General features: G+C 35.4%; 1 protein-coding gene across 3 annotated transcripts; it reads right to left on the bottom strand.

Annotated features, from left to right (window-relative positions):
- Positions 1 to 12,284: 12,284 nt before the first annotated feature.
- Positions 12,285 to 19,368, bottom strand: LOC132278682 (organic cation/carnitine transporter 7-like). 3 transcript variants are annotated; one of them, XM_059780526.1, is made up of 6 exons: positions 19,210 to 19,368; positions 18,273 to 18,541; positions 17,376 to 17,613; positions 13,901 to 14,414; positions 13,570 to 13,772; positions 12,285 to 12,723 (listed from the first exon to the last, which is right to left on the bottom strand). In XM_059780526.1, exons 2-6 carry the CDS (start codon positions 18,539 to 18,541, stop codon positions 12,499 to 12,501), a joined length of 1,449 nt encoding a protein of 482 aa, XP_059636509.1. In that variant the 5' UTR covers positions 19,210 to 19,368; the 3' UTR covers positions 12,285 to 12,498. The 3 variants fall into 3 exon arrangements, with proteins under 3 accessions (XP_059636509.1, XP_059636508.1, XP_059636510.1); XM_059780525.1 differs by lacking the exon at positions 19,210 to 19,368 and adding an exon at positions 18,914 to 19,149; XM_059780527.1 differs by lacking the exon at positions 19,210 to 19,368 and adding an exon at positions 18,997 to 19,149.
- Positions 19,369 to 19,692: the final 324 nt, after the last annotated feature.

Raw genomic sequence — 19,692 nt, 5'->3', positions numbered from 1 at the left:
TGAAAAGGTCTATCATTTTGAACATAGAAAATGTCTACACGTGTCTCGTAATCTCGAATAGTCCATCTCGATCATTTTAGAAATAGAATCCAAATCACCACGTCCCTCTGCTTGCCGATCCTCCAAACAACTGCTACATATCATGAAGCATTTTATGTTGCACCGGGATGAATAAAGAACTAAAAGATGTGAATCTCAGTCCTTATATCCTCCGTCTCGTTTGTCTACAGAAAGTACCAACTGGTCTGGTACCACCAGCTTCCGTCTGCACCCATTGCTTACATCAAAACATTATTAAAAGCTAACCCTATAACTGTATCCATGCATCCCCAGTTAGTGATAACCTTACCGATAATAAAAATTAATGGGTAATTCCATTCATCGAAGGTCAACTCATTATGACTCTTTTTCACACACACCGTACACCGCTTCCTTATATAGGTGCTCGGTCTCACCTTCCTGTCCTTAACACACCCTACTTCTCTATTATAGGTAAGTGTCAAGTTAACTCCTTGTCTCGTTTCAATTGATATGAAACTTTTCCCATCCTCCATATAGTCATCATCGTCGGAGCAACAGTTAATTGTTGCAAAAGATAACCCTTAAAAAAAAAAAATTCCATATTTTATGCAGTGTAGAAACTTTGGTTCCTCCTCCAAGTGCAACACCAGCAACTCTTCCAAATGACACCCTCGTAAAATAATGTCTAGATCACGAATAAACTGATAAAGCTTTCATCAGTCCACTATCCTCCCTCGGCGTCATGCTAATAAGTACCTACCAGCATGAAATCCTCCATCCATAATGGCATTACAGTGATCTTTACTTACCACATCCTCACGAATCCCCAAAGCATTAACAATCACCATTATTATAGCGTTATAAAAACGAATCCCTACCTAGCATATAGCATATGAAACTAATCCTTTTAGATTATTTGACTCGTGTTGATAGTTTAACTATCCCATCCAAAATAGCATACCATATTGATGCATATCCAGGTCCAATAGATTGGCTAGAAGTTTGTATTTCTACCCAATCCTCCGACCATACATTCACAAATCCTAGCGTACATAGCGTTATTACCCATATCATCAAAATAAGAGTTGGTTGATCACATACTTGTGTCTCCAACCAATCCATATTCCCAATCCGGATTAATTAATAGAAATGAAACACGTACTGACAAAATGCAACACATAATCACAAAAATGAAACACGTAGATACACACAATTCAACAAAACAACTAAAATATAATTCAATTTAAGAAATACCCCATTCTAGATAAGAAAACCTCCTTTGAACTTTAAGTTGCCAAATTAGGTCACAAAAGTTTATTTCGTAGTTTCGTTGGTAATCATCCAACCTTGAAACCTATCCAATAACCATAGCTTAACTGCACAATCGTTTGCCTAAGCAAATATCCAAAATCTTAACCATCATACTCCTTATACGCGGACTGGAAACCATCCAACGTGGCTTTACAAAGCAACTTAGAATGTCCTAACCTAATCCCCATACTCTCCAGAATGTGATATAAAATCACGTCTTTGTTCTGGTAAGAACTCCATCCGATTCCCAAACTCCTAAAGAGTACTCCTCAAATAACTCCCAGAGAGATGATATGAAACTTTAACTATATGCAGATTAGCTCACACCAACTCCATTAGTACCATTCACTATACTGCTGGTGAATGAGAGCACACTTGTGCGATCCTTTATCTTCAAGTTTCAATATCCCCTTTCTTGGAGACACTGATATCTCCTCCCTTAGGATCCTTTTCAGAATCCTACTATTCGTTTGTCTCCTTTTTGAGAACAACTGAAGTTGTGTTGGCCCGACATGCGGCAACCTAACACCTACATTCCGTTCTTGGCGTATACTTTCTAAGTAATGCCAACCTTGGAACTAAACCTTTGATCATAAGTTCTGCTTCTGGCAAAGTACTCAACAACATACTCCTTTACTCTGTTAGGTCCATATCGCTTTCGTCGTGGACCCCATCCTCCTCCTAGTGTCAACCATTCCATAACTATGAAAAATAATTGACATCCGTTCCTCATAACGAACTGTAAAGAGAATACAACGAATCCTAACATGGCTCTAAGTTTTTTAGAAACGCAACGCGAAAGTCTTATAACGAAAACACTCCTAAGGACACTAGAACCTGGAGTGCTCTGATACCAACTATGATACCCCTGGATTTCTGGATGTGGGTTGGCCAGTCCCACGCCCGATTACCCGAAGATATCAAACCAATTAGCAATAAACGAACACAAAATACAATTAAGAAAACAGGAGTAAATAGTTCTAATCATATATGTTAAAGAAAATATGTTTTTTCATAATTGGAAATTTATTGCATATGACTAGGAGTAATGCCACATGTGATTTTGATCATTCAATCATATGCTTATAAAAAGAAGATCCTTCGCATCAATAGCTCATTCCATATATCATTGCTTTATTACATTATCTAACATATCTCCAATACTTGATATATGATATAAATGGAAGCATACTAATAAGGGGAGATTATTGATAATCTCTTGAATGTTTATTGCATGACTTGTTATGCTTAATTGACTTATTTTGAAAACTGTCAAGCATGCTACAAAATGACTTGTTGATCATCATATTCATTCTCGTGAGCTTTCATGATTTTGAATGTTTTTCCCTTCTTCTTAAAAACATCAAATGGGAAAAATATATTAGGATTGAAACACACTTAAATTCCTAGATTTACCTTACAAGGTTTTTGCCTTTTGGCTCATTCTAATACATACTTCATTTTTATTTTTGTTATGTTTTACCATATATACTTTTGTATACTTTTGCCTATTTGAGTTTATGCTTCATTCTTTAGTCTATGTCTTATGTATACTTTGTTTATGCTATGAACCTTTATGATCTGTTGAACTCATGCTATCAATGAAATTGGTATCTTATGATATAATTGTTTATATGTTGCACTCCAAAGCATATTATAGTCATTACCACTATATTGCCAATTTTTGATATATGTTAAATGAAGTTGTCTAGGCCTCCCACCTTTTTGAGATGACAAAGAGGGATAAATATGTGTGATGTGATTCAAATGCTTGATATTATATATATCATCATCTCATTATGCTTACATGTCAAATGAATGATATATATCTTTTAATGGAAGCATGTCGACAAGGGGAGATTTATAGAAATCTCTTAGAACTTAAAATGATCTTGTATGCATATAAATATCTAAAATTCATGAAGAATGTACAAGCATGCTATTTTATAACATTATGTTCATTAAATGCACTTTAGTAGGGGGGGCATTTTTCAAATGCTACTCCACTTGCTTATAAACACATCAATGTTTTGTCTTCATCAAAAAGGGGGAGATTGTTGACCTTAATGATTTCATTCCAGGTCAATCTAGAGGTTTTGATGATAACAAACCATTAATGGTGTTTAAAGACTAATGTTTACATTGAGTGTTATAGATTATTCGCACTCAAAGGATGACCTCAATGAAGATCATAAAGTCAATTCGAAGTATTCCATTACTCAGGATCACATCTATGGAAAGCAAAGGAGACAAAAGGAATATGAAGTTGTAAGGAACCAAATGCAAAGTCCATCCAAAGATATCTTGGACTATAATAAGCAAGAAAGCAACTCAAAGAAAGGAAGAAAGCAAATCTACCTGAAAACCTACACGATCATGAACAAAGCATGAAGAAATGGGTAAATAGGATGGTGAGTGTTTAGGATTCAATGTCAAAATACTTATGAATCCATTTGAAGCTCATCTCTATAAAACCGTGCATATCATATCATCATTCATATGTTCCTATATATATTAGCAATAGACTATGCACTTCATTCATATATAATTGCACATGAAGTCATTGCTAAAAAGTGAGTTAGTTCAAGCTTGCATAAGCTTTGAAAGAACTCATCACTTGTGCTACAAATGCTAAGACAATGCACATCAATCATATAATTTATATTGGTCAACAATTAAGGCATACGAAGCCTTTATTACCATGAGTTGGTAATGGACATTAGGACCCAAGAATGCGCGTCATGAAAAACTGTGTTTTTGGCTAAGTGTGAAAAATGGATTTTTGAAATAATGATTATTTCAAAATAATTTTTTCCAATAATAACTATTTATACTTCAACTAGCCTAAACTGATTTTATCAGAATTTTTGACCAAGTCTACATTGGTCTACATAAGGATTCATTTTTACCAAAACTGTCGGAAATCCAAATTTGTACTAAAACTGAATTTCTACATTTTGAATTAGTTGGATTTCAATTTTCTAGTATTTTTTATTGAATCCAAATGGGGGGTACTTCCTTATTTACATTGTAAACAATTGTCTTTACAGTATTTATATGTCCATTTACTTGAAGTTTACAATGTAAATAAGGTATGTGCAGATGTCCTATACACAAACTGTCTCATCTGTTAACTTAAAACAAAATTTTCTGAAGCAGCAGTTTCATTTCGGCAGACCGAAATGTATAGGCAAATCATTCCGGAAGACCGGTTGGACAGTGGCTATGCAATAAGGACTCAAGCTATTTCGGTCGACCGAAACAAAAGTATAACCCATTTCATCCTACCAAAATAAAAAGGTGAAAGGCAGCCTCAAGTTATTTCAGATGACCAAAACAAAATAGTGTTTCATTTCTGTCGACCGAACCTGCGCAAATTTAAATCTAAACGGCTATTTTGCCTTAAACCGCATGCACAACAGCTTTATTTTTGAATTAGCTGTAGAAACTCTATAAATAGAGTAAGGGGACTTCGGGATTTGATGTTCCTACACTTGAGAGACATCTTCTAGGATCATAAGAGCTTTTATTTTTCATTCATATCATACTCTCTCATCCCATATCATTCATAGAGTATTGAGCTTCAATCTATTCATCTATACTCTAGTTATGAGCTTTGATTTGCATATCAATCTTTGAGAGATATATTTGTATGCGACAAATTTGATCTTCATTTGTAAGGGCTAGTGTGGCCCAAGGAAGAAGAAGCAAGCTAGCTTCAATTTGTAAGGGTAGGTGTGACTCAAAGGAAGATTAAGAGAGGTTATCTCTTAACAAAGTGAAGCAAGGAGTTACTTCATGTAAAGGTTTGCTCTCCACTCGTAAGGAGGTGCACTAGTGGATTGGGAAATCTCAAGAGGGGTCTTGAGCTGAGGAGTAGGAGTTTCTGAATCTCGCTAAAATCGCCGTGTGAATGTTTGCAATCTCTCTTCCCTTATCTCCTTTACATTTATGCTATTAATTGTTCATGTTTATATCTTGATAATTGCATAATTGTTAGAAGGGTTTAGTAGAATTTGCAAAACCGAAAAATGGCCACTGTTTGCCAAAGACTCTATTCACCCCCACCCCCCTCTAGAGTCTATCATTGGGCAACAGTGTTTTTAATTCTTTATGTGATTTCTTGGCTATTTGTTTAATTTTTTTTTTTTTCCTAAATGAAGAAAAAAAATTATAAGATAAAACAATATAGTACAAGAATAAAGTGAAGACATTTCTTCACTAAGACACACAAGAACATCTAGGGTAGAGCAGACAAAACCTGCAACAACCTTAAACTCCTATGAACTTAAAAATTCTTGAAGACTAATTCCAGCAATATCAAGAGCATCCCAAACAATGCATTTGACTAGGAATAAAGGAGACCTAATAACATCAGTATGAAGTCTACCATTCCGTTCATTCCATAAATAATACATAGCAACTGTAAACAACATCTTATGCACTTTGTTCCTGCAAGATTTAATGTAAAATTGAGTTTGCAGGTCAACAGCGAAGGAGTTAACAGAGTACAGCTTTTGAACACTCCAATGAAATATACCAGCCAAGCCACACCAACCCTCCCAAGCATACACACATTTTACAAACATGTGATCAACATGTTCTTCATTGCACCACACAAGCCACATCTAGAAGCTAAAGAGATTCCTCTACACTGCAAATTAGCACATGTTAGGACAGCATTTTGAATAATCAAAACACTATACACAGACCATCGAGGTCTACCCCCATTCCAAACCAAACCAAACCAAGAAACTTCAGGTTTTGAATCCCTGCAAGAGTCCCAAGAAGCTTTAAATGTAAAAGATTTATTGTTCCACAATAACTGGTCCTCACCACCATGAATCCTGAATTGTTGGAAAAATTGTTGAACAACAAATGGAACATCATCGAACTTCCACTGATTTTGAACGATGAAACTGCTCAAGTCAATCTACTTATTAGAGGATACCTGTCTCAAGGTTCTATAACTGAAAACCTCTAATAAAAATTGGCCCCCACACCATGGATCCATAAAAGTTTTAACCTTAGCACCATTGCCAATACGATAAGAACATTGCACCTTAAGAGTATCTCTAACTGATACAATGCTCTTCCAAATGGATGAATGATTAACCTTTGGAATAACAGACCAGTAGGAAGCATTAGTTAAATAGCGTTTGTTGAACCATACTACCAACAACCTATCCTTCGAAAGAAGGAATTCCCAGGCTAAAGAACACTTTACAGCTTTAATAATGTCACCAATTTGCCTTAGACCAAAACCTCCTTCTGTTTTTAGAGAAGTGACTCTTTTCCAACACATGCTATGCAACTTTAAGTTGATCTCATTATGCCCCCAAGCATAAACAGAAACTCCCATTGAATTGAGTCATAAGCCTTTCGAAGATCCACCTTCCAAGCTAAAGTAGGAGGAGTATGCTTAGCTCCAAAGCCTCTCAATAATTCAGAAGCAATGATGAGATTATCCTGAATTTTCCTACCACTGACAAAAGCATTTTGCTCCTTACCCACAATTTGATCAAGAACGGCACTCAATCTATTAGCCAACAATTTGGTAATGATCTTATAGATGACATTGCAAAGAGCAATAGGCCTAAAATCTCCAATCTTGTTTGCTACCTTCATCTTAGGAATAAGAGTAATGAAGGTGCTGTTAAGCCCTTTATCCATAACTGAACATTGAAAAAAATGCAACACAGCAGAATTAATATCTTCACCAACAATGCCCCAGTACTCCCTAAAAAACCTCACAGTAAAACCATCAGGCCCCGGGGCTGTATCCAATCCCATACTGTGAATTGATGCTTATATTTCATCCCTAGAAATATTAGCTTCCAAGCTGTCAGCAACTTCCCCAAGAAGAGTTCTTCTAATGAAAGCAGCATCAGGAGAATTAACGTGCCCTCTAGAAGAGAACAGAGAAGTGTAATGTTGTAACAACAGATCTTTAATACCATTATCATCCTGCACTAATGTTCTATCAGCTTGTGTAAGACCTGTAATATTATTGTTACCTCTGTGAGCCTTAATTTTCTGATAAAAAAATTTTAAGTTTTTATCAAGGTCCTTTTTTCCATTTGATTCAAGCCTTTTGAGAAACCAAGATCTCTTCATTAGACAAAACATGTTCATAATTCCTCCTAGCCTCTTCTTCACTATGGATTCTCTCTGCACACATTGGATCATTGGATAATGCAACTTGACATTCCTCCATTTTAGTCCTAGCTGAGATAAGGTGCTCATATACTGAACCAAATTTGGTTGTATTCCAAACTCTAACAGCTTTTTTAACTGCCCTTAGCTTTTGGACAACCTTAACAATAGGATCACCATTAACCCTTGTTGACCAAGCCTCTTCAATCACCTATTTCAACACAGGTTGCGAATGCCACACCCTTAAAAACCTAAAAGGTTTAGGACCAGCAGCTACATTGATAGGAATCCTGACACATAAAACCTAATAATCCGAAAGAAGAGAAGAGGTGAGATCAATTCTTGATGCAGGGAAAGAATTAGACCAAGCTTCATTCATCAAGCCTCTATCCAGTTTAGAATAAATTCGTTTGGCAATTCACCTATTATTACACCAAGTGTAAATGCCATTAGAGAAAGGAATATCAGTAAGAGTTAAAGAATCAACAACATCATTGAATTCTCTATGGATTCTCTAAGGAACAGACTTCCCCCCAAGTTTTCCCCATTACTCCGAATAACATTCCAATCACCAATAAGCAGCCAAGGACTAGAAACCACATTTGCCATATCAGTTAAACAATTCCACAGATCCCTCCTTTTGTCCACTGTATTTTCCTCATAGACACAACTTAACCAAAACTGAACACCATTACTTCTAATCCGTAGTTTGAGAAGGATAACTTGAGCTTTAACTTCCAAAATTTGCACATCAAACATGAGTGGATTCCACCCATACCAAATCCTACCTCCATACACTGCATCATAGTTATGACACCAAAGCCAATCAGCCCTTAAACGACTACTGATTCTAACAAATTTATGATTCTGTACTCTGGTCTCCACAAGGCAGACCAAAGACAAAGAGTTTTTACTCACCCAAGAGGGAATTTCTTGTTGCATTCCTTTGTTTATATGAATAAATTGATTATGTGTTTATTTGAAATACTTGTTTAGTTGAATTGGGTGATAGTTGATGTGTATTTGTTTACTTAAATGTTAGGTGTTTTCTTGTAATTAATTGTTAGGAATTAAATGTTTTAAATGGTTGTTTTATTTTATTTTATTTTATTCTAATGGTTATGGTTCATGGACCAACTAATTAGGTTCCATGGACTACTTGGATAAGGAGTTTAATGGGTAAGGATAATTACCCATGGATAGTGTATATGTATATATATAAATAAATATATATATATGTATAAGGAAAATCCTTTAGTGATAATCTGATGTATTTATTTTATTTAGATAAAAAGAATATACATAGATTATACGTAATATATATTTTAGTTTCCTTTTTAGTATTTTTATTTTATTATTTTTCTTTATTAGTTTGACTTACATTGGGAAAAGGAGTAGGGTTATTATTTGCCCTATAAATATATGACTATAGGGATGGAAAAGGAGGCTAGAAATATATCACGTAATATTTTAAAGAGAGAGAGAAAGAAGGAAGAGAATGAGGCTAAGATTTTATCAAATCCTAAAGACAAGTTCTTGTTCTACACTTCTTCTTTGATCTGTAGAATTTATATCTCTAGTATAATCTTAGAATTATTTAAAGAACGATTAAAACTGGAATTTATAATTTAATTGATCTAGAACATAGGTTTGATAAATTATATTTTTTCACGGTTGTTCTTGTGGTATGAATTGATAAATTCATGGATTTGATTTGAGTTCTTTATGAGTTTATACATGTTTTAAATGATGTATTTTTCATATCTGAGAATTGATGGAACCTAAAAACATGCCTTAGAATCCTTAAATAATAAAGATTGGGTCTACAATAGAATTCTAGGTTGAATCACGTAAACAGTGTTTGATTCGTTGATACAGTGCTCGAGCCTTAAAGGCAAAGCTCAAGTCGTGGGTGAAAAGCTCGAGCCATAGGTGAAAAAGCTCGCGCCTGAAATAGGAAGCTCGAGTCTGAAACAGGAAGCTCGAGTAATTAGGACAAAAGCTCGAGCCTTCCCTGGGAAGTTTCGTAAACAGCATTAAGCTAATTTTAAACAATTTTGAGGGGTCCTAAACATTAAATAAGGACTAAGAATGAGTTTAAATAAGTTTTAAACAGACTTAAATATAACAATGCCTGCTATTTGAATTATTTGAGGAATGAATGGATTTAATCTTTATTTTATTTTAAGTAATTAAGATTAAATACGTAGAATGAATTGTATATGGAGAATGCTTACCTGACTGTATAGTAAAATATCAGCATGTTGAAGATTCAGTTTGTGTAGGATGTATCGTGTAGGAAGCTTAACTAAATTATAAGTCGTTCCTATCTTGTGATAACATGATATTATATTATTATGTTTATTTCTTCTGGATTATTTGATGTATTTCTTTAATTGTTACATCAACTATTAGATTGTGTGGATGTAGTGCACCAGTATGGGATGGTGACACTCTAGGGATGGATTAACTTATCAGTTAAGCTCTTGACTCATAATGAAAAAATGAAATGAGAAGAGCGAGAGACAAAAAAGAAAACTGACCTTGACGAGCGAGGAAAAGATTAAATAGCAGCAGACGGATTTTTTTTGCTTAAGGTCAAGATACGATTGCAAGTGTAAATCCCCAAACAGCAAGAGTACAATACATATAGAAGATATAAGACGGATAACGAACAGACGAGCACGAAACCCCAAAGATTGAAAACCAAAATGGCAATGATAAGCAGTAATAGGCGCAAAAACTCCTCCACTTCCTAAAATGGTTACAATTTCACACATGAATTTAATTCATAAAAGAATTGGAGGCAAAGTGTGAAGGGAAAATCCCCACCAACTAGAATACGCCACGTATCCACAGAAGTAAAGAAAGCCCAATTCTAGAATAAATAATCCAGAAGCCCAATATGGTTTAGAGGCCCAATAAGAAAATAACTCAATAAGGCCAATTTAGCCCATTCAACAAAACGCAAGCCATCCTGCAAAATACAGCCCATTCGGCACAAAGTAGGTCGGGAAGTGGCCCATGCCAAACACATTCAAAATTCCATAACGCCCACCATAATAGAAATGTCGTGAAATAAGGGACCTTGAATGGCCACGTCTGAAAACTGCCAAAAACGGCTCCATGTAAAGCTCTATAAAGGCATATAAATAAAGTATGAAATGAGAAAGGAAGGGCATCGAATTCCAATTACATTTCCTCTGTTGCTTTAGTTGTTCATACTTATCAATTTTTCTTGTTCATATTATTCTGTATTTTTTCTCAAGTGTTCGGGTGTAGAAATTTGCAACTACAATACTCTATCTCGGTTTAAATAATTTTTCGATACTGTCTCACTAAAACGTAAATATCTCCTAGTAGGATAGGAATCTGAAAATAAAATTAGTATTATTGGAAAGATGACGAAACATCCTTGAGTTTGAGCTCAAGAACGACCCCATTTGGAGTTAAGATGACTGAGTTATGACCGTTTCAATTTCAAGTGTCGAAACAGGCCAACGGGGCTTTAACACGCGCCCCCACGCGCGTCCCACGCGCTTGCACGCTCCTGATTAGTCCTCCGCGTGTGTTGGCACATGTTCATTGGTTGTGCTTCATTCGCTACCGTGAGCGCGTCGACACCAGATTGGAGTGCTAAGCTCATTACGGTAGCATGTGCGCGTCATCACTCCGTATCAGCGGTCCTAATCCACGCACACCATATCTCCTATACACCTCACCGCACCAAATCACTAACCCACCTTCTCCATCACCGGTCATCGAAAAACCCTTCTCATTCCCTTTTTTTCGGAAGGAAAGAAATTTTCAAAAAATAAAAATAAAAATGCCCCGAAAATTCTAAAAATATCCAGAAAATTCCACAAAAATTACAGAAGCCTTAATTAACCTTCTGAGGCTATAATTGAAGCTTAAATGTTGATCTAAAAATATATACAACACACACACACACGCACATGTATATATATATAACAATTAAAATCCAAAAATTTTGAAAAATATAATAATTCTCATATTTTTAAAATTTTGATTTAACAATGATTTAATCAACAAATTATAACCTAAAGTTTTGATACACAAGGTTAAAGATTTAGACGCATGTATACCATAATCCTATTCCTAGTCTGACTACCCAATATAAATATATACGTAATATTTTCTTAGTAATATATATATATATATATATATATATATATATATATATATATATATATATATATATTACTAAGAAAATATTACGTAAATTTCCTTCCATAATAATCATTAATTAATTATTTTATTCTTGTTTCCTTTAATAAATTGTCTAGTTTTGTCATTTTTTTTTAACAATATTTAATGATATGGAAAGAAAATATAAGTTTCTTAAAATAAAGAAAAGAAAAGTTAATTAACTAATTGTCTCATGATTAGATCTTAAAGCTATAATAAAAAGTGAGTATATAATTTCTTGTTCCGGAGCAGTTGAACACTTCCAAACTTTACAAATTTCATTAGTAAAGGAGCATCCCATCTTAGCCAAGTCGGCTTGGTTTTATAGTCGGCCCAATTCATGTTTGACCCAACCAACTAATGACTTGATGCATGAGTAACAGATTGAAGTTACAAAGGCAGCGACTTTCATTTTTCAGTCACCCAAATTGTCCTTTCCCCTAAATATGCACCTGATGTGAACTACCCTATGTTTTTTTTCTCTCGCGCCTTGAACCCAATTGATTACAATTGTCAGATTCTATGGCATTTGCCAAAACCTAGAACTAAACCACCATGTGAATTTGGAAATAACAGAACACAAGCAATAGTGAAGAATAAGGACTAGTGCATTTCAGCTTTAGATCCCCCAGAGTAAAAGTGGCAGTTCAATTATGAGCACAAATAAAATTACAAGCCAAGAATTTAGTCCATATTTGCATCTTTACGGGCAGCTCCAGAGAAAAGTTTGGAACTCCTTTTACCATCCGGAAGATCACCGACTGCACAAACTTCTCAATTAACTAAATTACTGGAACTAGATTATGCAGCAACAGTGTCAGTCAATTCACGTCCCTTAGTTTCCAGTGGGAGAAACATAACACATATTCCTGAAATAACTGTCACAACCTCAAACAGAATTATCGCAGCTGTTTGACCGTAATTGGTCACCAATACAACTGCCACAAGGGGGCATAACATGCCACCAATTCTTCCAACAGCACTTGCAACTCCGAAACCAGTTGTCCGCATAGAGGTTGGATATACCTACATAAGGAAATATACATACATACATATATATATATATATATATGTGACAGTAAGTGAATTGATTGGAACTAATTTAATAATGTGGATGAAGAATAAATCTGAACAAACTTAAAAGAGAGAAGTTTTTTTCTATTAGAAGAGGATCACAGTAAATAATGTCCTTGGAACTGGAGACATTAATCAAAATCACTTAGAAAAGGATCGCAGTTAATAGAGTACAATAGTGCAAATGTTGTAAGAAAAAATATAATTGAAAAAAAATTAAAATTGACACAACATTATTTCATGAAATTCTAGAGCAGATCCTTGACAAGCAACAAAAAGTACAATTTGAAACGTAAAAAGCCCTCATTCAAGAATAGTTTCTCATTACAGAATACTAAAGCCCTTTGTTGAGTAGAGATGAATATATGTATTCCTCTCTGTACTGATAAAAGTTCCAACAAATAATGCAAAACAAGGAAATAATCTCACTACTCTACTTTTTGTACTCACAATATTTCCTACAAGGAGAATCTCATCAGACTCGGTTGCTTGTTTTCATGAGTTATCAGAAAAATATTTTGTCTCTGGTACCAGTCACATCCAATATATATATATATAAAGATTCAAATATTGTGAACAATGTAAACTGTATACTAATACAAGGCATTATAACTCTGAAAAATAGCTACCCATACCTATTTCAATTATGCATTTTTAAAGATTTTATGAAAAGAAATAAATTTGGCAATTAACCGTTCCAACAACCCAAATAGTCATTCTACTCCCTGTCCAAAGAAAAAATAACAATAATAGAAGGTTACGAGGAAGACATAATAGTGTTTCAAGAAGAGTAATTACCTCAGGAGCATAAATATACGCAACTGTGAAAGTTCCTATGAAGCACATACGGGCTCCGGATAATAAAGCTGTGGTTAAAATCTCGTGCTGTTGTACAACCAATGGTAGAAGGAAGATGCAACCTAACATAAACATAATTCCCATGGAAAGCTTTCGACCAATTCTGTCTACAATAACTGCTGATAAGAAAACTCCAGGAAGCTCTGGAAAATAAGCACAAGCCATATGTTACCTAACCTTCTTTGAGTAAAAAAAAAGATGATGAAAAACATAAACAGTACAGAAAAAACCTTTCAAATCAAGGTCAATTAAACAGACAAAAACCTGTTACCTGCCAAACTAGTGACAAATACATCTATGTAGAGGCTATCGTCCTCTGAATATTTTGAACGCATGGTAATCAAGCTATATTTATTTTGGCCACTGCTCAGCTCCGAGGTCAGTAATATAACGCCATAGTACAGAAATGCATTTCCAAATATTACAACCCATAGAAGAAGGGTTGTTCTAATTAGTTCTGATGAGAAAAGCATACGCAGCGATGAGAAGGCTGTTTCAGAAACCATGCTTTTGTTTCTTGCTGAGGAGAGTAAATGGGAATCTTCTGATGGAGCAACTTCTTCATCCAGATCGACCATTCGATCAGAAACAAGCAATCCGGGAGGAAGACTTGTTCGGTTTAATTTTTCAACTTTTTCCAGCACATTATGGGCGTCGGTTGTTCTACCTTTCACACATAGATACCTTGGAGACTCTGGTGTAAGACCGTAAAAGAGAAGCGCCAGAAAAGATGGTGCAGAAGATAGTGCAAGAAGCCACCTCCAACCCAAGCTTGGCATGACAATCTGCAGTTAAAGGAACTTACTAATGGAGGTCTAAATAGTCTTAAATCCTTTCCTTTCTTTCCCACTAGCAAAATAATCCTCAACTTTTCAAGACTTTATAAGAATCAAATTTTCACACTAGAAAGAAATATGCAAATTTTGATTTCGAAAAAATTCACGTTATATAAATTCATAAAGTTTGTGCAGAATTACATATATTTACACAGTAGATCAATATACCAATTATGATTTACAGAAATAAGGTTTGACCACCCCTCAATTTTTAGGAAAGGCCATTTGCATACTTTCTAAGCAACTCCGGACTCTGAAAGCTACTAATGAATTTAAAGGACCCATGTATTACCACCAAATATGCCTAATGCTTAAAATAAAGACTAACTTTTATGGCTAATGGAATTCCACTTTGGTCATTGCACACCAAGCACAGAAAACACCAACCTACTCATTTCTAACAAAGTCTAAAATAGTGACAAGAAAAAAAATGAAAAATGGAAAGAAAATAAACTTACCACAAGACATTTATTGAGTACTAAACATAATAATTAATACTATATCTAGAATTTGGAATGGGTTGTTTTAGGAGAAGAGGAGATCAAAACTTGTTTTAGGAGAAGGGGAGATCAAACAGATTAGTAGATTGTTCGAAGAAAAGAACCCTTTTCCAGATCCTCCACAGCTATATTCTGAAAGTAATATCTTCATGTCACTCGATCTCCTTGAAATCTATACCCCATAGCTGCAAGACCATCAGCAACAAAGTCGGTTTTTCTATGACCATGGTCTACTTTATCATCTTCCAGATTTGTGAACAAAAAGTTGATTTTCATTAGCACAAACTGGAATGCCCATATCCCATATTGGATCTATATAATGCACCTTGAATAGTCACCTTTTCCCCACAGTTCACTCCTCATGCACGTATGGTTACAAACAATCACATAGGCCAATGCACACCCTTGGCACGAGTCTCCAATGCACTATCTAAGTAAGATAATTATAGGAGTATAGATCCATAACCCACAAGGAATACCTTGCCTGCCTACATGCCAAAAACTCAGTGCCCAAATATTTATATAGCTTAGTAACATCCTAGTATCAAGTTGCCTTAATACCACACCTCTAACTACAAGGGCGCTGTACGCAAGGCTGAACCCAAGTCAACACCCATCATCTGCAACAAGGCCTAGGTGGTGCCTAAAACCCCACTCTGTTCAAGACTACATCCGCTAAGTGGTTATATCGACGGGCATAGCAGATGTCACATCTGAGCCTTTGATGTACGATTTATACCAAGGGCATGGGCCACTGACCACAGTGGCACCATTTATTTGGCTTCCCATCCCCAGGAAGCACTAAATACCTCTCACAAATGCCTAAATCCACCTCTGACGACTCTCGAGTTTGCCCACTTAGTGCCCATCATTGCAATGGGAACAATGGATACACACTATGCCTCCTCCCTATCAATGCAAATTGAGAATTCCCCACTTGGCATGAAGAAACTTCAGTTATGCTCTAGAAGTCATTATTGATCAAAACTAAACCTATACACCTTCAGTGTGCGCATCATATACTGCTATACACTTTTTCTTTCAGTAAATACTGCCATACACTTCTAGTGGCCTTTGGCTAGTTATTTTTTCTAAACATATTCGAACCACTCCAACCCTAAGTTCCACACATTTATCTAAATGACAATCTTGCATATTCAAGCGTCACCAAGCCACACAACGTCCACTATAACTCCGTGCTTATACCAAACTCTTTGACAGCTCTCCGAGTGTCACGAGCATGACTTGATGCCATCTTCACTCAATAACATCAATGCTCTCATCAACAAGTCAATAATAAAGATTTTGTAGTCAAGTGATATGTGCAAACTGCCAATCCTCTGCGGAGCAGAACCTCTCCTCTGACAGCCTGCAAATCTGAAACCCCCATCCATAGTAGTCAGCCGAATTTGGTTAAAAGAACAGGTAAACGAGATTTTTGCTCTTCTCATGTTCACATGTTATTCCTGTTGGTTTGTTAGCCCACTTCTGCTGACCGTGAGTGAGAAACTTTTGTTTCCCCTCAAGGATCTCAAATGGGCTCAAAATGATGCCCATTATAGACTTTCATGGAGCGACAAATGTAACTTATGTTGATTGGTTCACTTTATAGACAAAAATCAAACTTTAGTTGTTTGTTACACTTTGTTCACAATCTTTCCCTAGCTAAGTCCGGGCTGAAGCTTGATGAATGAGACTATACCCCCTTAATATAAAGACGAGCCAAATCCGCATTGTTACTGAACAGATGGGTTCATTTTGCAAAGTTATCCAAATAATAGAGAGATTCAAGAAACACACACACACACACACAGATCCAATGGAGTTGGAGGCTGCCTGATTCAGTCTTTGAATTTTGAATAAAAAGTTGAGATGATGTCCTATAGAGAAGTTAGATTGTGGTAGGATTTGCCATTAAAATTAGTAGGGGAGTTCCCCTGTTTTTTGTTCTCTAAAAGAATATGCTGTCCTTGGTAATTGCACATATATTTTTTTTCAATTTGTGATTGTTGAAAAAAAATCAAATCAAATCAAATTCTTAGGAGTTCACCAGAATCAATTTAATTTATAAAAATAGTTCTTTTGCGGGTAACGGGCAGGCAAGAGCTGTATGGATGATATTGATAATGAGCAAGGAAATAGGAGTTTCATTTAGGAAAAGTAAGCAAAGGTTTTAAAGGTATTCTGAATCTTAAATGTACAAAGAAAGACGAGCAAGCTGATGGCTGAAAAGGAAAATTAAATCCTAAAAAGTCAGAGAAAGTCACAAAATCCCTTCTCCCATATTTCGTAATCAAATTTACTATTGAGGTTCAATGGTAGAGGAAAAATAACAAGAATTAAAAGAAACATTACCAACAAAGAGTCCCTTGAAAGATGACTAGAATCACTGAGAATGTTTTGGACATACCCATGCAAGTGAAGCCTCAAGTATTGTTCCAATTGTCCAGAAAATTGAAAAGACGACCATCCATTTGCCTCTGTTAGGAACAGGAACAAACTCTAGAAACCAAGCTGAGTACACAGGCCCACCACCCAAACCAATGCCAACCAACCAACGAAGGATGACCAACGATAAATAGTTTGGGGAAAAAGCACTTAAAAGCCCGGCTACACTCGTCATTGTAGCTAAACTGAGAAGACCCATCCTGTGAAGCAAATGAAAGAAACAATTACGATGAAGGTTCAGCTAAGTTACCAGAAATCACTAAATAGAAAACTGTATGTAGGACTGCAGATGTCCCTGAAATGCACTGATGTCCTAAACAAAGAAATTGAGTCTACATATGACTACCAAACCAGAAATAAAACTCGGGTGAAATCCGAATTAGATGCTATGATGTTGAAGTAGTGTGTGATGTTTAACATGAGGTTTTGGTTGATTAAAGCTTATATGTCGGTGGCAAGGTGCATCTAAAGTTTACAGGACAATTAGGGCGGGCTACTATAGGACCATAAGCAATACGCTGCCAGAGGAAATATGTAAAATCACAATCAAATCATAATGGTCAAAACTGATTGAACTAATGATATGCACTTTTATAGAATCCTAGGAGGACATATGAAATGCAAAAATGAAATAATTGTCATCATCTAAATTGAAGGAGTCAACAGTGTGGGATGATAGGATCAAACATCATGTAATATAATATAAATTTAGCTTCTTTCGTTCAACCGATGAATCAATTTATTTTAGCCCAACAAACACACCAGTTTCTCTACATAACAGAACCAGAGAAGATAAAATAAACACTGAAGCAACATATAAGCAAGACTAAGATTAAAATTCGGTTAAGAGCGAGCATGCCTCCTTCCATAGCTATCTGATATGGTGCCCCATGAATATGCTCCGATTAACATACCAGCAAAAACCACTGTTGATATGAGGCTCTCTTCGGTGGAGGAGAGTCCCCACTCGGACTTAACTGCTGGTCCTACAAATGAGAGAATCATCACTTCCATTGCCTCTGAACTATAACCAAGTCCAGCATACAGAAGCACGAGTATTTGGTATTTGCCAAACCCAACGGCAATAAGTGCTTCATCCAATGTGTATTCATGGCTTTGACCTGCCATCTAGCAACAAAATAAACAACTTCAGATTGTACCAATTCGGAACAATGATTATTTTGTGTCCCAAAACCATAAAGCATGATCTGAATCAAACATAAGCAAGCCCTGTCAAAAAGAATTAAAAAATAAAAATTCCAAATTTTCATTCCACTTGCACTATCCATATAACAGAACCAAGTGAACCTAATTGAAATTTTTTATGAAGAAATAGCAATATTATCATATGATAGAGCACAAAAGTGAGCTTCTTCAGTTCAGCAATTGACACCAAATTCGATAATGAACCATTCAATTTGATGATTACGATAATGTGCTTCACAGAAAATTGCAATTAAAGGGAAACCCAAAAGGAACAGCCAGAGAGAGAATCATTACCACAATTATAGCAATTGAGATGGATTTAAAGAGAGCAGAAAAAAAATTGTGATCAAAATTAGATGAAGAGAGTCACAATTTACAATAGAAATTGAACAACGTAAGGGTGTAATGCACTTGCTTCCATTCACACTAGAGAGAGAAAGTCATATGCCATAATCCAGCAGAGAACAGCACACTAAAATGGAAAATTTCAAGTCTTCATAATGTTTGTTGAACAAAAAAATAGAAAAATCAAAACTAATTCAGTTTTTTTCGGAAATTAAAGCTATATATAAATAGGAATAAGTATTTACCTGGACTCTTTGGATGAGAGAGGTCAAAGTTCAAATCGATATATATATATACATATATACACGCACATATGTAATTCTCTTCTGTTAAAAATATTTCCTGCTTCTTGTAGTCAACACTGGGTTTGGTTAGGTTCATGTCCTTCGCTCTTTCACAGTTTCACTCTACCTAAATAGTTAGACAGACAGAGCGGTTGCGTGTCGAGCTGTGAGCACGTGTTGTGTTTTATATACGTATTTATACAAGCCAATATACGCGCGACTTCAAACGTTGTAAGTCACGAAAATATTTTTTTAGGGCTGAATTACCTTCCCACCCTTGAGTTTGAGCATTGCAACTTTATCAAAATTAAATACTCCAGGAATCATCTTCTATGTTCGACTAAAATCACATGAACGTTTTTATTATTGAGTAGCCATTATTAACAAGGGGTTCGCAAAAAATATATATATATATATATATATATATATATATATATATATATT

The sequence above is a fragment of the Cornus florida genome, unplaced genomic scaffold (genome assembly GCF_030987335.1).
Source record: "Cornus florida cultivar Cherokee Brave unplaced genomic scaffold, ASM3098733v1 CherokeeBrave_3.0.0_Hap2_Chr10, whole genome shotgun sequence".
Lineage (NCBI taxonomy): Eukaryota > Viridiplantae > Streptophyta > Magnoliopsida > Cornales > Cornaceae > Cornus > Cornus florida.
The sequence above is the reverse complement of the archived record's forward strand: the minus strand, read 5'-3'. Positions and strand labels throughout refer to the sequence as shown.